Source organism: Microtus ochrogaster, chromosome 7, assembly GCF_000317375.1.
Source record: "Microtus ochrogaster isolate Prairie Vole_2 chromosome 7, MicOch1.0, whole genome shotgun sequence".
NCBI lineage: Eukaryota > Metazoa > Chordata > Mammalia > Rodentia > Cricetidae > Microtus > Microtus ochrogaster.
Genome location: NC_022014.1, coordinates 20167175 through 20187607, shown reverse-complemented (window position 1 = coordinate 20187607; position 20433 = coordinate 20167175). Strand labels below are relative to the sequence as shown.

The window sequence follows — 20433 nt, the reverse complement described above, 5'->3', positions numbered from 1 at the left end:
TGCGCCACCACCACCCGGCTTAAAATTTTTCTTACATTTATTTAGTGCACGTGCATGTATGGTGTGGTATGCTTGCATGTTTGTTGTGTGATATGTATATGTGGTTATATTCATAGTGTGTGTTGTATGTGTGGTATGTGTACTATGTGTACAGTACATGTGGTGTGTGTTTATTTGTGTGTGTGTTTGTGTGTCTGATACATGTGGTGTGTGTGCGGTCAGAGGTCAAGTACTGATTCTCTCCTACCATACGGTCCTGGGAATTGAACTCAGCTCGTCAGGTTTGATGGCTGGTGGTCTTTACTACTGAGCCATCTCAATGGCCTCCCAACTTTCTTAGGAAAAGGACCCTTCTCCCAGATAAAGGAAGTATAGGGCCTCAAGGACTTTAAGAACATAACTGACTGAACCTCTGCAGAATACCTCCATATATGGAGATTTACTAACCGGATGGCGCTGGGCTGACTGTCCTGTCCTTTGAATACACTGAACGCGCTCCTGCCTCAGGACCTCTGCACTGCTTCTCTGCCTGATACACCCTTTCCTCAGAATCCTGCCAGGCTCAAATCTTCTCATCAGAAGGTGCTTCCTATGACATCACCATGGACTCTGAGAAGCTTTTCCTGACCGCCCACCTTCAACTTAACATCACACTTTGTTTTTCATTTTCTTATGGTGTATTGGTTTACCTCGTTGTAGTCCACAGTCTAGATGCTGAGCTGTAGCTTCTTTGAGAATAGAATCTTGCTTTTTGTTAGTATATCCCCACTGTCTACAAGGGGGCAGGACACATAGTAGGTGCTTAGGTATAGTTATTTGTGGAATGACTAGCTAGCCAATGAATGACGCTATGTTTGCAATAATCCATGAGTCTGATGCTGTTGGCTCTATTCTAATGATGGGGATGCTGAAGCTCCGTGAGGCTAAATGCCCCCTAGTCAGTGCTGAGGCAGAGCCTGATTCCAGCTGTCTGACGCCAGAGTCCTTAGCTGCTCACTGTGTTGTGCTGGAGTCTCAGCATTTAGCCTGGCATACGCCTGACCATTTGCATGAATGGTTGGGTAAAGGGGGGGCCTTATTTAATGAATGACCCCCTAGTATGCCCTTTTATCTCTCCCAGTGGGGTGACTGAGATCAACTCCTAAAACAGATGTTTCTAGTGCTGGCAATATGGCTCAGTTGAGCATGCTTGCTTAGTACACTCGATGCCCTAACTTTGATCCCCAGCACTGAATAAACTTGCTTTGAAGAAGCATGCCTGTAATTCCAGCACTTGGGAGATAGGAGTCGGGAGACTCAGACATTCAAGGCCACCCTCAGCTACATAAAATCAAGGCTAGTCTGGGATATAAGACTCTGTCTCAAAAAAAAAAAAAAACAGAGAGAAGGAATTTCTTTGGTTGACTCTTTTGCTGAGCTATTTTTATTAAGGGGAGCAGGCAAAGAAGACCCTAACTGCAGCTGGCTCTCTCTCCCTGCCAGGTACGAGTGGTTCCAGGAGCTCGGGCTGAAGTGGTATGCCCTGCCTGCTGTAGCCAACATGCTGCTGGAAGTGGGTGGCCTTGAATTCCCAGCCTGCCCCTTCAATGGTTGGTACATGGGCACAGAGATTGGAGTTCGAGACTTTTGTGACATGCAGCGCTACAACATCCTAGAGGTGACAAGAGCTACCCAGCTGGACCATCTAGGGGAGCAGACAGGTGGGTGGGTCCCCAAAACTATCTCACTCTCAATACTTGTCTTCTGTAGGAAGTGGGCAGAAGGATGGGCCTAGAGACCCACACACTGGCCTCCCTCTGGAAAGACCGGGCTGTCACGGAGATCAACGTGGCTGTGCTCCACAGTTTCCAGGTATGTCAGGTGTCTTAGGGGTGGGTAGATTTGGCAAGAAGGTCGATCCCACATTCCCAATTTTGTCAGGCGATCTTGTCTGTTTCCAATTTCCAGGTGGGTCTATATATGTTTTCTTTGGGTTCACCTTATTACTTAGCTTCTCTAGGGTCATGAACTATAGCCTCAAGCTCACGTGGTAACTTCTGATCTCCTTGCACCCACATCCAGAGTGCTGAGATCACAGGTGTTAGCTACCACATCTGGGTTGTTCATTTTTTTAATGTGGTACTAGGGCTTGAGCCCAGGCTGTGGTGTAAACTAGGCCAGCACCCTGAAGCTGAGCAACCCTCCAGTGCCTATTCAATGTGTCTTGACTGACGATATTTCCATCTTGTGACAGACCCCCCAGACCAGAGCCCTATTAGGAGACAAGCAGCAGCTGTAAATGGGTTTTAAGTGTGGCTAGATGAGTATTGATGACAGCTGCAGGCCTTGGCTTGGACAGCATCTTCCCTCAGGAATGCCCCCCACCTCGGCCAACTTAAACCCATCTCTCAAGACTTGCCCTCTCTTTGCAGCTGTCCTGACTCCCATCTCCCCCCCCCCCCGGCGCCCTTTCCCATGATCCCCATGTTCCCAATTTACTCAGGAGATCTTGTCATTTTCTACTTCCTATGTAGATGACAGCATCTTCCCTCAGGAATGCCCCCCACCTCGGCCAACTTAAACCCATCTCTCAAGACTTGCCCTCTCTTTGCAGCTGTCCTGACTCCCATCTCCCCCCCCCCCGGGCCTATCCCTGACACTAGGCTTTCTCCACGGTCCCTCCCAAGCAGCCTTTGCTTCCTCCACCACAAATCCCACCAGGCCTTACGAAGATGGCTGACATCCTTCAGCCACCCCAAGAGGCTTGCTCTTTGTGGGCAGCGCTTGGAGACCTGTGCCATCTCTCCTGTGCCCATGGCCATCACAGTACGCGGCAGCCGGGCTGGAGCAGATAACGCCCACTGAGAGCATGTGCTGGTTCATGTCCTTTCAACAGCCTCACGATGGAGGAACAGAGACAGGAACTGTTGCCTCCCATTTCACAGATGAGGAAGCTGATGGGTGTCAAGGTTAAGGATCTCGTAGCTCAAGTCTGATGGCTAATGAGAAGGCAGAGTTTTGACCACTATGTTAAACATATTTCTCTTTCAAAGAAAAGTTTTAAACATTTCTTTACTTAGTGTGGAGGTCAGAGAACAACCTTTAGGAGTTGGTTCTCTCCTTCTGCTGTGTGGTTCCTGGGATGGGATTCAGATGGCCATCTCCCGAGCCATAAAACAAATTTCTCTTGTTTGAATGGATCTCCAGACTTTGGGGGCACAGCTGCTTTTACTGGCTCATTCTAGGCTAGTTCAGACCTCATGTCCTCTAGGTATATCTCCCCTATATTCTGGTCCTCCCTGTCCCCACAGGTGACTAGGAGGGTTTTGTATTTGCTTGTTTTGGAGACAGGATCTCCTGTAGCCCAGGCTGACCTAGAACTCCCTATGCAGCTACAGATGACCTTGATCCTCTGCCTGTACCACCGGAGTGCTGAGATTATAGACATAGGGCCCTGTGCATGCCAGGCAAGCCCTCCACCAAGTGTGCCGCCTTTGAGCTCATATTTTCTTTAACTGAAACAAGGCGATGCTGTGTGAGTGGCCCCCATCTGAGGTTTGCTGTTTGCTGGCAATGCGTGGAGTTTCTGGATGCTCCTGTAGGGTCTGGGGGAAAGCTGTCATGTGACTGAGGGCTGGCCACCATGTGAATGGCTGTGACGATGGCCTTGGGGTTCAAATCTGTGGGCCTGGACCTGTGTGTATTTCTGCAGCAATCGGTAGAGGACCAGGAGCAGCAGTAGAGCCATTGCGTAGATGCCTTCCGGGGCAGCCACCCTCCAAGTCTCCTCTGTTCCCCTTATCTAAGTCCACTCCATCTTCCCCTCCTCCAGAAGCAGAACGTGACCATCATGGACCACCACACAGCCTCAGAGTCCTTCATGAAGCACATGCAGAATGAGTACCGGGCCCGAGGAGGCTGCCCTGCAGACTGGATTTGGCTGGTCCCTCCAGTGTCTGGGAGCATCACCCCTGTGTTCCACCAGGAGATGCTGAACTACGTCCTATCTCCGTTCTACTACTATCAGGTCAGCGGGAGCCGCCCCACCCTCCCCATCTTGTAGCTGAGCTGCAGACACTATGTAGTGTGACTGCCCAGGGTAGCACATGCCAGCTGAGGGCCATCTTGTCTCTAAGGTGCCCAATGAGACTATACATTATCTAGCGTCCCCAATAAAGAGATACTAAAAGCAGGTGGTCCTCTGACTTCTGGGACATTAGTAAAGAAAGCTAAGTGACCACTGCTGTGTGGCTCCATGTGGGACCCGAAAGGTGCCGCTCTGAGCTTTTGCTGAGGTTTGGTGATGTGGGTGCCATGGGCTTCCACGAGTGCTATAGAGAGGATCCTCTGCCTCCCCAGCATCCTCCAGTCCTAGCCCAAACATCTGCCACTGTCATATCTCCCTTCTTTCCTGCAGGTTGAGCCCTGGAAGACACACATCTGGCAGAACGTGAAGCTGAGGCCCAGGAGGAGAGAGATCCGGTTCAGAGTCTTGGGGAAGTATGTGGAAGTAGGCAATGTTGGTGTCTGCACTGTGTCCCCGTTCACAGACCCTGTTCCCTGGGTTTGCCACGAAGGGCGGGGCATATGGAGAATGTTCTTTATGGTTTTGGTTCCCCAAACTCTAGACACCAATCTGAGACTCATTTTCTTCTGTTGTCCCAAATGTCCCAAAGGGACTGAGTCAAGGTGTGCAGGGGCCACCAGCCGATGAGAAATGGAGGATGCTTCCCCCTACCATCCCCGGTGCTGTCCCTTTTCCATTGTCTTCTGGGAGCTGACTCAACACAGCATCTATCTGTCTGTCCCCACAGAGTGGTGCTCTTTGCTTCCATGTTGATGCGCAAGGTCATGGCTTTCAGAGTTAGAGCCACAGTTCTCTTTGCTACCGAGACAGGGAAGTCCGAAGTGCTAGCCCGGGACCTGGCAGCCTTGTTCAGCTATGCCTTCAACACCAAGGTACACACTTAGGAAGAAGGAGTCTGGGGTGAGTGCAGAGGGCCTCCTGGGAGTGGAGGGCTGATGTCTCCTGTGCTCCATGCAGGTTGTCTGCATGAACCAGTACAAGACAAGCGCCTTGGAAGAGGAGCAATTGTTGCTGGTGGTGACAAGCACGTTTGGGAATGGAGATTGCCCCAGCAATGGGCAGGTGCGTGGCTGGGGTCCTGGTCATCTGGGGGAAGAGGGCATGTTTGGGACTGGAGACTGCCCCATCAATGGGCAGGTGGGTAACCGGGACCTGGTCATCTGGGGGAAGAGGGCGTGTTTGGGACTGGAGACTGCCCCAGCAACGGGCAGGTGCATGGCTGGGGTCCTGGTCATCTGGGGGAAGAAGGGTTTGTGACAATCAAGAAAAGAGGTCCAGGGGACAAGAGGTCAGGGGACCTGAAGAGGGCATTGGAAGTAAGTGCTCAGGCCACCCTGGGTCCTTCTTATGCCATTTTCCCAATGGCACACAATGCCTTCTTGTGAATGGGCCAGGCTTTATTTATGTTTTTAGGTTATTTGAGGAGATTAGCGTTATTACATTGTTTCGCGTGTGCATGTGCACGTGTGTGCATGTGCAGGTAGCACAGCTTGCATGTGGAAGAACTTGCAGGAGGCAGTGGGCTGCTACAGCTGTGGGGAGGGGCACCTGGACCTGTCCAGTGGCTTGCCCCAAGGATGTGGATTCCTTGCATGCTGGGTGTGGCCAGGGTTTAAATGGACCCCAATGGGAAAGGCAAACAGTGGTTTTGTGGCTCCTGCCCTGAGAACTCTGATCCTTTGTCTTTGTAGACTCTGAAGAAAGCTCTGTTCATGCTGAGAGAACTCACCCACACCTTCAGGTGAGGCACCCTCCCACAGCCCTGCCCCCTGGGCCGTCTGGGGTTAGACCATGGAAGTGGGCATACACAGGGTATCTTCTCAGAGATGCCGAGGGCAGAGGCCCTGGTCTGAGTTTTGTCTTCTAAGTGGGTTGAGGCTCAGGACACAGAAACCAAGTCCCTCTTGCAGGTCTGCAGTCCAAGAGGGCATTAGTCACATGACCAAAGATTGTGGGCATGGGAGAATAGGGCTGTCCCTGAAGACCGTAGCTACCATGCATCCTCGGTCTCAGCCCGTGTCCTCCTTGGCAGGTATGCCGTGTTTGGCCTTGGCTCCAGCATGTACCCTCGGTTCTGTGCCTTTGCTCATGACATCGACCAGAAGCTGTCCCAGCTGGGAGCGTCTCAGCTTGTCCACACGGGAGAAGGGGATGAACTCAGTGGGCAAGAGGACGCCTTCCGCGGCTGGGCTGTGCAAACCTTCCGGGTCAGTTCCCAGTCAGACAGGATGTAATGTGTTCATGCGAAACACACCTGAGCCTGGTGTTCCGGGGGTCATGACCTCTGCCAGGTGTAGGCCAGAGCTGTGGGCCTGATGTCTCAGGTCAAAGCAGCTCTCCCCAAACCCCACCCCACCAGGAGGGTGTCACTCAGGGGTGTTTATCCAGGTGGGAGAAGGCAGCTCATCAACTCCCCGTCCTGAACTCTGGCTTAAGGACTTTCCTACCAGTCGCCTTGGCCACCTCGGGACAGTGGTGCCTTGCTTCAGTCTCCCAGGTCTACAGAGGCAGGGACAGGGACCACACTGCTGACCTCTTGTGACCTGGCTGTATCTCCTCCAATCTTCTTTCTGGATTCTTCCTGTAGATGGAGGGAACTTATCTCTGCAGTGAAAGGATGGCAATTGGAAGCCCAGAAGACTTGGGTCTTCTCCATGAGGTTTTCTATCAGGATAGGGAAGCCCTGGGCCTCCCTCACTGTGTAGGACGAGGATAAGAATACGACAGCAGCTTTAATATTTGCTATAGTATCAAGGGCCGCTGTGTACCAAACCTGGGCTTCTCTGAGCTCCTTCAGTCCCCAGCTGACACTCTTAGGAGTTTGGGGATGCATCCATTTGGTATTTGACCCACGGTGAAGGGTGGTGATGGTGATAATGAATGCCACTCTGCCTAATTTTCCAGGCGGCCTGTGAGACGTTTAATGTTCGAAGCAAACATCACATTCAGATCCCGAAATGCTACACTTCCAATGCAATATGGGAGCCACAGCAGTATAGGCTCACCCAGAGCCTGGAGCCTTTAGACCTCAACAAAGGTACCAGCCCCTCTGTGCACTGCTGGTCTTTCCTGCCTGGGTTAAGGCTATCTGAGCAAGGCTTGAGAGAGTGTAGTGAGAGCAGGGAGCCAGCATCAGCGGGTGGGTGGCAGGGGCAACTTTCCCAGACAGTGTGCCAGCCTCTTGACCCATACAAACTGGCCTATAACACTTGTCCTGCCACTTGGCCTGTGGCAAATTCAGAGAAGTTACAGCTCAAGAACATGAAGTGTGGGGTAGCATGTGGGGGACAAGAGGGCTGGAGCCAGTCTTCCGAAGGGAGCCACATGGCATGAAGAAGGCTTCTGGGAGTGACTCAGGGCAACAGTAGGTGGCTCAGCTCTGCCCATCCTGGGTGTCTGCACGTTAGAACATGCCTAGCTTTACCTCTGCCATGGTCTGTGAATCCCAAATCCCTAAACTACATGGGTGTCCCAAAACTTTCTGTGTCTTAATGTCTAAACTGCATCTCCCGGTACTTCCCAACCTCAAAGCCACTGTTCATCTGGGATCCTTCTGCTTGTTTAGTTTTAGTTACTGTTTTCCCCTTCTTTGTGTTTATGTGGAAGCAGGGAGGTGAGACAGGATCTCATGTGGCCTAGACTGTTCTCAAACTCGCTACGTGGCCAAGAATGGCCTCGAACTCCTGATTTTCTCTCTTTGCACCCAAGTGCTAGCATCACAGACTTGGGTCAGCACATCCAGCCAGGCCCAGGGTCTTTCTTTACTTGTGATTCAAAACTAGCGGGGAAGAAAAACCTTACAGGTCCTACCTCAGGACAGCAAGAGCGAGGGTAGCCTGCAGGGATACTCCGTTCAGCTTACGGGGGCTTCCTCCACCACATCACAGGGCCTTCTCCCCCCACAGGGGCTACACACACACACACACACACACACACACAGAGCACAGGGGCTCCACCCCCACAGCACAGAGGCTCCACACACACACACACAGCACAGCGACTCCCTCCACAGCACAGGGGCTCCCCTCCACAGCACAAGGGTTCCCCCCAACACACACACAGCATAGAAGCACCATGCCATCCTATCTCTGTCTCCCCAGCCCTCAGCAGTATGCACGCCAAGAACGTGTTCACCATGAGACTGAAATCGCAGCAGAATCTGCAGAGTAAGAAGTCCAGGTAAGGATGGGCAGGGCTCTGGGATAAGTAAAGGAGCCGAGTGAGTCAGTCTGTAGATGAGGAGGGGAGACCTGCCTGCTGAGGATGCCGCCTTTGGGACCAGCTTCCCTGCTAGTCCTTGGCACCTCTGCCTTTGCCCAGTTTGGGAACCAGGTCTCTGCCTCACTGACCCTTCTCTTTGGACTCTCACTGGAAGGGGTGACCAGGGGACACTCAGACCATTTGTGAGGATATTTGACAAGGATGGAAATCTCTCCGCTGGGTAGATGAGGGTCATGGGTGACCTGTAATTTGTACCGCGTTGTCTTTCCTCTCCCTCACTCCTACCCTTTGGGGAGACTAGCCTCGGTTCTAATGAGAACAGGGTTTGTTCTAGAGACAAGAAAAAGCTATTTCCAATGCTCACACACCCTGGGTGAGATGCTTTTTGTGACAGAGTTGTGCCCAAACCCTATGGGCTCGATCTCTTGCTAGGGAGAGCAGTGGCCAAACTCCTTTGGAAAACTCTGAAGCTCGGAGGGTCCCTAGCTGAGGGGAGGTCCTGCCACAAACCTTGGTTGGTGACCAAAGCTGGAGGAAGCCAGCAGGAGGGTGGCGGGAGAGTGCTTATCCCTGGGAAAGCTGCAGTACCCAGGGCTCCCGTTTTTCTTCTGCAGCCGAACCACCCTGCTGGTCCAGCTCTCCTTCGAGGGCAGCCACGGCCCCAGCTATCTGCCTGGGGAACACCTTGGGATTTTCCCAGGCAACCAGGAGGCCCTGGTCCAGGGGATCTTGGAACGAGTTGTGGATTGCCCTTCGCCCCACCAAATTGTGTGCTTGGAGGTGCAGGATGAGAGCGGTGAGCCCCAGGCCCCCAGAAAGACTTACCCTCCTCACTCCCATCCCCAAGGACTGGGGACTATGTCTGTTCTGGTCATGGGAGAAACTCTGGTCTCCACTAGTAGTGATGCCTCCTGGAGTGTGTCCCCTTACCTCAGGGGAGGTATCAGAGAAGCAAAACCTGGTAGTGTCACCATCACCTGGGAGAAAGTGAGTCAGCCTGAAACTTAAAAACAAGGGACTTGAGGCATCCTTGGGGCTGTAAGAACGCAGATGTGGTCCAGATGGGATGCCACTCATATACGATTCTTTTTCCTAGAAGGAAGTGGGGGAGGGGAGAGTATGTGCCAGCATGCAGTAAACACCTGGACCAAGCACCGTGCCAATCACTTCCCAAGTGTGGTTCTCCTCATTGCTGGTGTCAGCCCGGCCTTTGTCATATCTGTTTCTCAAGAAAGCAGCCAGAGACCACAGGGTTCAGACTCTCAGCTGGGAAGTGGGGAGCCAGTTTGAACCTGGGTCTGCTGACCCCAGATTGGGCTGTGATTGCTCTACAAGCTGTCTCTTGGAACCCCTGAAGCCTGGCTACCTCAATTTATACCGATCTATCTACCCGGAACCTCTTGATTTAATACCTCAGGGGACTGGAGCCGTGAACCTTTCTCTAAATGTGCAGCTAGCCTCTGGGACATACATCAGTCTCCAGTGAACTTAGTCACTGTGAATTTGTAGTTCACATGAGGGTGTCAGAGACTCAAGTAGGGGGCACAAAAGGACATGGTTAGTTTGTCAGGACAATGTCAATATGGGTGCCCAGGTGGAAGCAGTCAGTCAGCCTACCCGGAGAAATTGATCAGCCCACCTGGAGCAATCAATCAGCCCTGGCAGCCCTGTCTCAGCACCAGTACCTGATCTTTGCCACGATGTCAGAGCCTTCTCTTCCTTGAAGCTGGGGGATAGGAGTCTTCTGAGAGACCCAGACTGGGCCTTCCCAGACTGATAGATACCTCCCTCCCTCCATTCAGGTAGCTACTGGGTCAAGGATAAGAGGCTGCCTCCCTGCTCGCTCACCCAAGCCCTCACCTACTTCCTGGACATCACTACCCCTCCCACCCAGCTGCAGCTCCACAAGCTGGCCCGCCTGGCCACAGACGAGACTGAAAGGCAGAGGCTGGAGGCCCTGTGTCAGGTGAGGGTCTGGCTGGGGGGTGAGGCCGGGGCATTTCATAGTGTAGAGGGACTTCTGAGACCATCCTAGCAAGGCTCTAGGTGTGACTCATCCGTGTCTGGTGGGGGCTGGGTATCCTTTGCGCCCATCTTTAGTACATGGTAGTACCAAGTGAACGAGTTTCTCTGAGAGCCAGTATGGTGTGCCCTGTATTCAAGTCCCATTTCTCTGACAAAATACACGATAGAAGCAAGTTAAGAAGAGGAGGGTCCTGTCCGTCAGGGTGGGGAGTCACAACAGCAGAAGTGTGGGTGGCTGGTCACCTCACTTCCGGAGTGAGGAAGCAGAGAAAGGTATATGCAGAAACCCTGCTCATTTTCTCCTTTTCCTCTTGTCTGGAGCCTCAACCCAGGTGAATTCCTGGTGGGTCTTCCCCAGTCAAACCTCTAGAAACACCCTCACAGAGGTGCGTTTCCACAGTGACCCTAAATCCAGTTCACAGTGAAGAGTAGTCAACATATAGCCGAAGGGCACTTCCTCAAATGTGCCCCATAGAGGGGCAGCCTCTACGGGTGGCCTTTGTCTTCCCAAATGTGGAACAAACATGTGGGGTCAATGGGTGTGATGGCAGGCGGGCAGCCGAGTTAATGGGTTAGTGGAGGGACACGCTTGTCTCTGTCAGAGGCACTGGGCACAGTAGCATCACCTCAGCATCCCTGCATGAAAGAGCTATCAACTTCACTCCATGAGGACTGAGGCTAAGCTAGGAGGGACATCTAGCTGTGATTTGAGCCCAGATCCAACTGGTTCCAAATCATAGTGTAATAAGGAAGTAAGTTGAGCTGGACATGGTGGTGCATGCCTATGATTCCCGTACTCAAGAGGCTGAGGCAGGAGGATGGTGAGTTAGAGAACCAGCCTTGGCCAGCAAGAGTTCAAAGCCAATCTGGGTTATATAGCAAGACCTTGCCTCCATTCCCCTCCCCCAAAAAATAGGGCATTGAGCCCTGCCCATAGGGTGCTAATATTGGGGAGGTTTCTGTGTTTTGATTTGTGTTGCTTGGTCTTGGTTTTGCTTTTGTCCTTGTTTTGTGGGCACTAGGAGTTGGCCTCAGGCCTTTATAAATGCCAGGCAAGTGCTCTACCACTGGGACAACCTCCCATCTCTTTTATTTTATTCTGAGGCAGGGTCTCACTAAGGTATCCAGGCTAACTCTCAGCTTAGTCTGCAGCCCCTGCTGGCCTTGAACTTGAAATCCTCCTGCCTCAGTCTTGTGACTAGCTGGGGTTGCAATACTGTCTCATCACACCTTAATTCTGCCCAGAATATATTTCTAGGCACAACTGAGAAATGTTACTGTCTGCCCCAGGTCTTTGCTTCCTCTCCAAGATAGTGGCCTCAGCACCCTGGACAGCGCCCTCCTTGCCCGTGTTGCGTGTCTAGGTGGGAAAGCTACTTTCCTACAATGGCAGCTCCCCTAATCCCTCACATTGCCCTTGGCTTTCAGCCCTCAGAGTACAATGATTGGAAGTTCAGCAACAGCCCCACGTTCCTGGAGGTGCTGGAAGAGTTCCCGTCATTGCGTGTGCCTGCTGCCTTCCTGCTGTCGCAGCTCCCCATTCTGAAGCCCCGCTACTACTCCATCAGCTCCTCCCAGGACCACACCCCCTCAGAGGTCCACCTCACTGTGGCCGTGGTCACCTATCGGACCCGAGGTGAGGCAGGCAGACTCTGACGTCATCTGCACTTGGTACTTGGAGGGCAGCTGTACTAGATTGTTTTTTGTTGCTGTGACAGACACAATGGCTACCTCCTCTACAATTTTAGAAGAAAGGGTTTGTTTAGCTTTCAGGTTACAGTCCATTATCAAGGGAAACTGAGGCAGGAGCTTGAGGCATGGAGGAACAATTGCTTTCTGGCTTGTTCCCTCTGGGTTGCTCAACTACTTCCTTATACAACTCAGGGTCACCTGCCCAGGGACAGCATGGCCCACCGTAGGCTAGACTCTCCCTCCATCAGTTGACAGTCTGCCTCACAGACATGCCCATGAGCCAGCCTGGCAATTTATCAACTGAGAGTGGAACAGGCTCAGATGTGCAAAGCCTTGAACCCTTGGGGAACCCAATTATTCCTAGGACCCTAATGATGCCGCCCAAGGCAGGAAACTGGTACAGATTGTTCACACCCCCATTGCTCTCATTCTGTGATGGCCATGACCCACCTCCATGCTGGGACCCACACTGGGTGTGGGAACTCTGCCGACAGGCTCTGCCCTCATAGAGTAGGCATAAAGCCAAGTAGAGGGTGCAGGCATGGAGATCTTAGAGAAATGGCTGTGTGTGACTGTAAACAGTGGGTATCCTAGAGAGTGAGAGGGCGTGTGTGTGGAGCTACCATAGACCAGAGTCTCCAGTGATCTGTCCACTTAGTCTTGGATCCTGCACTGGGTGGACTTGGCTCCCTGTTCTAACATCTGTAACTGAGCTCTGTCTGAGCTGGAAGGGCTGGACAGGGTCTGTATCTCAAAGCCCTCCCTTCTTGGCAAAGAACACAGTTTCCAAATACTGGACAGAGCCTGTATTTGGACTGACCACACCTCATCACTGGGTGAGAGAGGAGATGCATGTGAGCCCTGTGAAGGCCAGTTTACACAGAACAGAAGCAAAGGACCATTCAAGTTGCTGGAGGCCTCCTCTATGTGTCTGGTCATGAGGAAGAAGTGAATATAACCCAGAGGAAACTGGGGTATCTACAGGCGCAGGAAAGGCTGCTGAGGAAGACAGAGATGGCAAAAGAGACAGGGGGAGTGGAAGACCATTCCTCACCCAGGGCTCCCACTGGTGAAGACCTTCATGAGGACACTCCAGGGGCCAGCCCTGGGGGGTCACTTCTCACTGCTATGGGCAGAGCCTTGGCAGGGAGTGTGGCGAGAGTCCCTAGAGATGCTCCAGACCAGTGGTTCTTAACCTTCCCAACGCTGTGACCCTTTAATACAGTTCCTCACGTGTGGTGACCCCCAACCATAAGATTATTTTCATTGTTACTTCATAACTGTAATTTTGCTACCATTATGAATCTTAATGTTAATATCTGATATGCAACCACCATGAAGGGTCATTTGACCCTTGAAGAGGTTGCAACACACAGGTTGAGAACCAATGTTCTAGATTAAGAGTGAGGGGCCTGAACGTGGACCTGTATCCACTATGACTTTAGTCACCTGTTCCTCTTACTTCTCTGTGACTCTGTCTGCAATGGCAAGGGGAGAATTTGCGCATCGGGTCCCTTACAGCCTTCCCTGATCTGTGTGGAGAGTTGGGAGAGAAGGAACGAGGCAGTGTAGGAAGAGCACCCATCTGGGTTGCATGAAGGCCACAGGGGTTGTTGGTAAGGTCTGTGCTGTCATTGCAGATGGTCAGGGTCCCCTGCACCATGGGGTCTGCAGCACTTGGATCAAAAACCTGAAGCCCCAGGACCCAGTGCCCTGCTTTGTGCGAAGGTAAGCACCACTCAGGACCCTTTAGAACCCCTGGGCCTGGGGATTCTGCAATACAATGAAAGGATTTAGGACTGAGTGCTCCCCTTGGCCTACAAAGGTTTGAGGTGTGTGTGTGTGTGTGTGTGTGTGTGTGTGTGTGTGTGTGTGTGTGATTCTAGGTCTCTTCATCTTCCATCTGACTACAAGGTGTCGTGGAGTCCATGGCAAGGGCAGTGGTGATGATGGGTGGTGGGGTCCAGCGTACAGTGAGACTGGATCTTTCACCAAAGGTCTCAGGTGTGGAGAGATGCTACGCCTTGGCAGGGAGGATAAAACTTTGCATAGGGCTTAGAGATTGGCGTATCCCTCCATCCCTGACAGTACCGCCATACCATGTACTCAGCTCACTGACCCTATCCTGCATGTGCTTCCGCCTTGGGGTGTCTGAGATCTCCTTCCTTCTGTCTTCTTGCAGCGTCAGTGGCTTCCAGCTCCCCGAGGACCCCTCCCTGCCTTGCATCCTCATTGGGCCTGGCACAGGCATCGCCCCCTTCCGCAGTTTCTGGCAACAGCGGTTCCATGACTCCCAGCACAGAGGTATAGGAAGGGAGCATGCTAGTTACCATGATCATTACACATACACATGTACATCAAATTAGTACACTGTACCACATAGGTAGGTAAACAGATTTGGAGGGTTTGTGGCTGGCCCACTTCATCCATGTTTCCTCATGTTTCCTTGTTCTTTTTGCTTGTTTGTTTTTTGTTTTGGGGAGGGTTGTTTTTGTTTTTTTCTTTTTGAGACAAGGTTTCTTTGTTTTTTTGTGCCTGTCCTGGAACTTGCTCTGTAGGCCAGGCTGTCCTCAAACTCACAGCAATCCAGCTGCCTTTGCTTCCTGAGTGCTAGGATTAAAGGTATGCACCACCACCAGCAGCTTCCTTGTCCTTTTTTAGTGTATTTGGAGGGGTGCATGTGTCTGGATGCACATGTGGAGGTCAGAGGTCAACTTGCTTCTCTTCTTCCACCAAATCAGTCCCAGGGACCAGACCATGTCTTAGGCTTAATGACAGCTCCCTTCCCTGCTCAACCATTGCACCAGCCCATTTTGCTGCACTTGTCTGTTTGTTTGTTTTTGTTTGATGACCTTGGTTTTGGTACCATCTATGGGATAACCCATAGAATGAGCCTGTGAAGACAACCTCAAAGCTACGAGATGAAATTAATACATTTCAGATAGACATTTTCCTTTTGTTTGAGAAACAGCCCAAAAGAAAGGATATCTCTATGCTTAGAATTATCCCAGGAGGCTTTTGTAGAACCTTTAGCAATGCCTGACATTTAAGACCTTGAACATGAAGTCCAGCATAGTCAAGAGCATTCAGGAGGTAGTCTGGGATGTCCTGGACACCTGAGGCCTCAACACCTGCATTTGATGGCTATGCATATTGAACAGCTATGTCAGGAGAGATGATTTTTCAAAAGAAGGCCACAGAATTTCTGATATTTCATTAAAAGAACGCCCTTAGCATGTTAAACACATACACACACAAACCTACATATATACATCTGGGACAGAGTCTTGCTAGTCTATCCCTGGCTGGACCGAAAACTCCCTCCCTACATGGACAAGGCTGGCCTTGAATTTTCAGCAATCCTCCTGCCCCTACTAGCTATAATGATATTTTAAAAGGGAAAAGTAAAACTAAAATGCAATATGGCAAATTAAAAAAAGATCTATGTGTTGACACAATCATAACTGACACTGAACAGTGATCTTCAAGACTGCTTCCATTAACTGTAAAAGGGATAATACCAGATAAGAAACTTACCTGTTGGGCACCTGGTGGTCATGGGTCTCCCTCTGGTGGCTATTGTGGTGACTGCAACCTTCTGGGTTTTAAAGGGCTCAAAGGAGGTCGCATGACCTTGGTGTTTGGATGTCGGCACCCAGAGGAGGATCACATCTATCAGGAAGAGATGCAGGAGATGGTCCGCAAAGGGGTGCTGTACCAGGTGCATACAGCCTACTCCCGGCTGCCAGGCAAGCCCAAGGTAAGTGTGCCCACACAGCAAGCCTGTGCCTGGACTACACAGTCCTCCCTCTCGGAGCGTCCTCTGCTCCAAAGTGGAGAGACAGTTGCACAGCCTCGAGTGTTAAGAAAAGCACTATGAGGAGAAGACCAAGTCCGGAATGGTTTGAGAATCCCTCTGTATCCGCAGTCCACAATGCTGCCAGCTGTAGGCGCCCAGCAGCCCTGGGTGCAGGGCTGTGTGGGGAGATGTCCTGTAGGCTGGCTTTATCCTCAGCTCCACATTATCGACTTGTTGAGTTGATTCCACCAGAGCCCTCAAATGGGCACTGTGCTCCAGGGGCGTGAGCAGTCCGTGTAGACGACTCTCAGCTCAGACCCTTGTTTCCTGAGGATCCCCTTCGGTCCAACGGCTGGACCATCTTAGGTGGAAAAAGCACCATTCTGAGCGACTTAGGACCTTTCTTATAAATGGGAACCTGGGCACCTACACCCCAGTCCTAAATTAGAGCTGGGGCCGCTACATGCTGGGAAGCGCCTTCTTCCTGGGGTATAGGCAGGCAGATCTCAGAGCTCTGGGCAGGGAGGGCCACTGGCTTGATGGAGCATTTCTGAAGTATGGTGAACTCGGGGACGATCCGTGGGTTCCGTTGGCCAGGATGATTGTGTATCCTGAGCTGAAGTCCCTACTGAAACCCTCAGTGCCCCTCCTCCCCTCCTCATGGCACAGGGACCACCCAGGGCTGGTGCCATCATAGACTCTACTTTTAGGTCTACGTTCAAGACATCCTGCAGACGGAGCTGGCCAGTGAGGTACTCAGCGTACTCCATGGGGAGCAGGGCCACCTCTACATTTGTGGAGATGTGCGCATGGCTGGGGATGTGGCTACTACCTTGAAGAAGCTTGTGGCCAACAAGCTGAACTTGAGCGAGGAGCAGGTTGAGGACTATTTCTTCCAGCTCAAGGTATGAAAGTTGCGGAGGGACCCTAGAAAAGGGTGTAGGTGAAGGTCACGTGCCATTGGAATCAGGCCAGGGCGCCAGAACTGGGAGGGCCCTGAAACCCTCTGCGCCACTGCAGAAACCTGGGACCGGCTGACTGGCAGGGCTCCTGGGGGCGGGAACTTCCTTTTTCACACCTGCTGCCGGCTAGCTGAGAAGTCCGGCCGGTATTTTCCTAGAATCAGAGTAATAGACTCTGCTCTGCACACCCCTGCAGAAAGGTCCCATAGAGCAGAGCAGGGCTGTGGACACCAGGACTGGGAGACCTGTCCCTACTGGCTATGGGAAACATACACTTATTTACAGGGAGCTGCTGGCTGGATGCCCTCAGGCCTCTCAGGAAGGACTGTCGGTAGCAGGGCTTGCCTTGTTCCAGGAGCTCAAGGACGGTCCTGTGACATTTCCTTCTGCCCTTCTAAGGGCGTTATGAGGGAAGAATGACTATTACTCCATTTTGTAGAGGGAAGGGGTCCTGGTGCTGACGATGAGAGCCCGGACACATGGCCTCTCTCTCCCTTTTCCTCTCTCTGTCTCTCTGGTTCCCAAACCTGTCCTTAAGGCTTAGACTCATGCTCCACATTTATATTAAGTGCCTACTATGTGTTAGAGATTAAAAGCAACTAACAAACCCCCCCCCCCAATGGCCTAGGACACGATAGTGCACACCTTTAATCCCAGCACTAGGGAAACAGAGGCAGGAGGATCAAGAGTTCAAGATCACCCCTCGGTTACATAGTCAGTTCAAGATCAGCCTCGGCCACGTGAGACCCTGTCTCAAAAACAAAACAAAACAAAAAAAAGCCAAGCTAAATGGAGCTTATGTTCTGGCAGGGTGGATGAAATAGAACACGTAGAAGGTGCGCTGCTTCAGGTGAGGATTAAGCAGAACAGAGGCTCAGAGCAGGCATGCATTATTTTAGTGAAGATGCTGCGGAGGGGGTTTACTGGGAGGTGACGTGTGAGCAAAGTCCCTGAAGAAGGTAAGGAAGCAGGCTTGTGCATCCCCGACACAGAGGTCTGGACTATTCTGTTGGGAGAGCAGCAGGTACAAAGGTCCTGGGGTGCAGATTGTTCTGACGTGCGGTGACCTGCAAGGACATCGTGGATGCCTTACAGTGTGTTCAATGTGTGTCCGATGTGGTCACGGACTTATGTCATCAAAAGGGTTACAAGGAGCAGGTGGGGCAGAGGCACGGCACACCTGTACACCCTAAGGCTTTGGGGAAGCTGAAGCAGGAGAGTGGCTGGGTCAGCATGGGGTATCTGGGCTGCAGAGATGTCTCGGCAGTTAAAAGCATGTACTATTCTGTATAGGACCTGCCTGTAACTTCAGCTCCAGGGAATCTGATACCCTCTTGTGGCCTCTGAGGGCATTGCACTCGTGTACACATACAACCATACAGCCATACAGCCACAACCTTAGCCACACAACACACACACACGAGCACGGGCATATGCGAAAATAAAATCATAGCCAGACACGGTGGCACATGCATGCCTTTAATTCCAGCACTCAGGAGACAGAGGCAGGAAATCAATATTTTTTTTTAATTAAAAAGAGAAAATAAGAGCTGGGGATGTAGCTCAGTCCTTGCCTCACACACGAGAGGCCCCAGAATCTCTAGCACCAAGGAGAAAAGCTCCCAAGGTCAGATCATTTGGAACCCATGTTCAGGTCCATAAAGAGCAACAGGTGGCTTTGTCCTCAGCCTGCTGCTGTGTGTTCTGACTTCAAGACCTGGGGAAAGGGAGGCACGTGCAGCCTGCTGCATGTATGCATGCCAATCTCAAAACTCACATCCACTGGCGTTGTGTGGGATGGACACTAAGCAGGTAGTGGGGCCGCCATCCATCCATGAAGTTTGGGAACAGGCTGAGGTGGGCCACACATAGCGCTGAGGAGAAACCGAACCTGGGTGTGACGGCAGCAAGCCAGGCAAGCAGGAAGGCACAGGGTTAGTGAGTGCGTGTGTCGCCAGGAAGCTGTTGCAGCCCCAGGGTTTTATGCAGCCTGGGAACTGAGAGTTGGCTGCTTCAGCACAGCTGACGCCTTGGCCTCTGTTTCATTTCACAGAGCCAGAAACGTTATCATGAAGATATCTTCGGTGCAGTCTTCTCTTATGGGGCAAAAAAGGGCAGCGCCGTGGGACAGCCCAGAAGCACAAAGTTCTGACAGCCCAGGAGTTACAGCTTCTGACACGGAAGTCAGTGATGGACTCAACTCCCCAGCTGGTCAGGGGCCTTTTCCACCAAGTCCTTCACATTGTAACTCTCGTCAACACACCCTATCAAGTAACATTGTGGACTGCTTGAATCTCTCTTTCCCTCTCCCTCCCTCTTCTTTCTACCTCTCCTTCCCCTCTCATGCTTCCCTGAACCCTTGGAGCTGCAAAAAAAGAAAAAGGAAAAAAAAAGGAATCTCCTGATCGAAGCACTTTGAGTGACCACCAGGAGGAGCCGTGCATCCTGTACAGTTATTTATACTTTGTATTTAAGAAAACACCCAAGGCCCTCATGGGCCTTCCCTGTATAATTTCTCGATGAAAATATTGATACAAAATGCAATTTATTTTAATCACCCTGTGTGTTTGATTGAGTTTTATAGTGTATATTCTCAAGTAATATATGGGTTAGGGCTGGCGGGACCCAGAGCCTGGGCAATGATGCCCCCATGAGGGAGCATGCTAACCGGGTCCCCCACCATGGATGAAGCTTGTGTTTGTCTGAAACCTTCTGGTCCTGGCAAGCAGCCCGGATCTGCTTCACACACGATGCCCCTACTGCAGGGTTTGGTGAGTCCTGGGTTCTCAATGAACACCTTGACCCCCACCCTGTCTTAGAAGACAGTGTGCTTAGGGACTGTGGATGCAGTTCAGTCGGCAGAGTGCTTACATGGCATACACAAAGGTGTGGGTGTGATCCCCAGCACTGTATAACCTTGGGCCTTTGGGCACACGCTTGTAATCCCAGCACTTAGGAGGTGGGGGCGGGAGGATTTGAAGTTTAAGATCATCCTCAGCTGCATGGTGAAAGGGAGACCATCAAGAAAGAGAGGAAGTGTTGGGTGTGCTCCATGACCTGTTTAATGAGCTCAGCCAGGCACAAGCTGACTCCTGGGCAAGTTCTCTGCATGTGAAGCCTCGATGTGAAGGGCACCACCATCCTCACCACCAGCCAGGTGCCCTTAGCAGACAGAGCTCCTTACCAGACAGCCACATTGCTGTTCCTTGCCCTGCACCAGGATGGCGCTGACCTGGGGGTCTGGTTAGCTTTCCTCATCCCCTTCCACAGCTGCATCAGATGGAGCAGAAGAGGTGGGAGAAAGGAAACCCACCAGTCTCTGGTTGCCCGTGGAAGTCCCCACCCCCATCCCCCACCTGCAGTAATGCACCTGAACAGTGTGGCCCAGAGTCCAGTTTTCCCACATGCTCAGGTATTCTGAGCCACCTGGGGGATCTTGTTAAAATGCGGCCTAGATACTGGGGGATGGGAAGATGGCTCTGTTGGTAAAGTCCTTGTCATTTGTTTGGACCCCAGCACCCACATAAACTTAGCTAGGTGTAGTCCTGTCATCCCAACTCTGGGAAGCTGGAGACAGGCAGACCCCTGAAGCTCACATAGCCATAGGCCTAGTTAATCAGTGAGCTCTGGCTTCAGTGAGACACCTGGTCTCCAAAAATAAGGCAGAC

The 20433-nt window shown here is 51.8% G+C and overlaps 1 protein-coding gene across 1 annotated transcript in view; it reads left to right on the top strand.

Annotated features, from left to right (window-relative positions):
* Nos2 (nitric oxide synthase 2) overlaps positions 1-19279 on the top strand; it is a 34352-nt gene extending 15073 nt beyond the window's left edge. Inside the window, exons 9-26 of the mRNA XM_026780592.1 lie at positions 1483-1657; positions 1750-1851; positions 3812-4006; positions 4397-4479; positions 4794-4938; positions 5024-5128; positions 5758-5807; positions 6099-6273; positions 6971-7103; positions 8167-8245; positions 8902-9083; positions 10090-10253; positions 11741-11948; positions 13645-13732; positions 14187-14308; positions 15616-15764; positions 16514-16708; positions 18819-19279. Coding sequence (XP_026636393.1) covers positions 1483-1657; positions 1750-1851; positions 3812-4006; positions 4397-4479; positions 4794-4938; positions 5024-5128; positions 5758-5807; positions 6099-6273; positions 6971-7103; positions 8167-8245; positions 8902-9083; positions 10090-10253; positions 11741-11948; positions 13645-13732; positions 14187-14308; positions 15616-15764; positions 16514-16708; positions 18819-18917 — 2449 coding nt within the window. The 3' untranslated portion in view covers positions 18918-19279. The remainder of the gene's footprint in view (positions 1-1482; positions 1658-1749; positions 1852-3811; positions 4007-4396; positions 4480-4793; positions 4939-5023; positions 5129-5757; positions 5808-6098; positions 6274-6970; positions 7104-8166; positions 8246-8901; positions 9084-10089; positions 10254-11740; positions 11949-13644; positions 13733-14186; positions 14309-15615; positions 15765-16513; positions 16709-18818) is intronic.
* The last annotated feature ends 1154 nt before the right edge of the window (positions 19280-20433 follow it).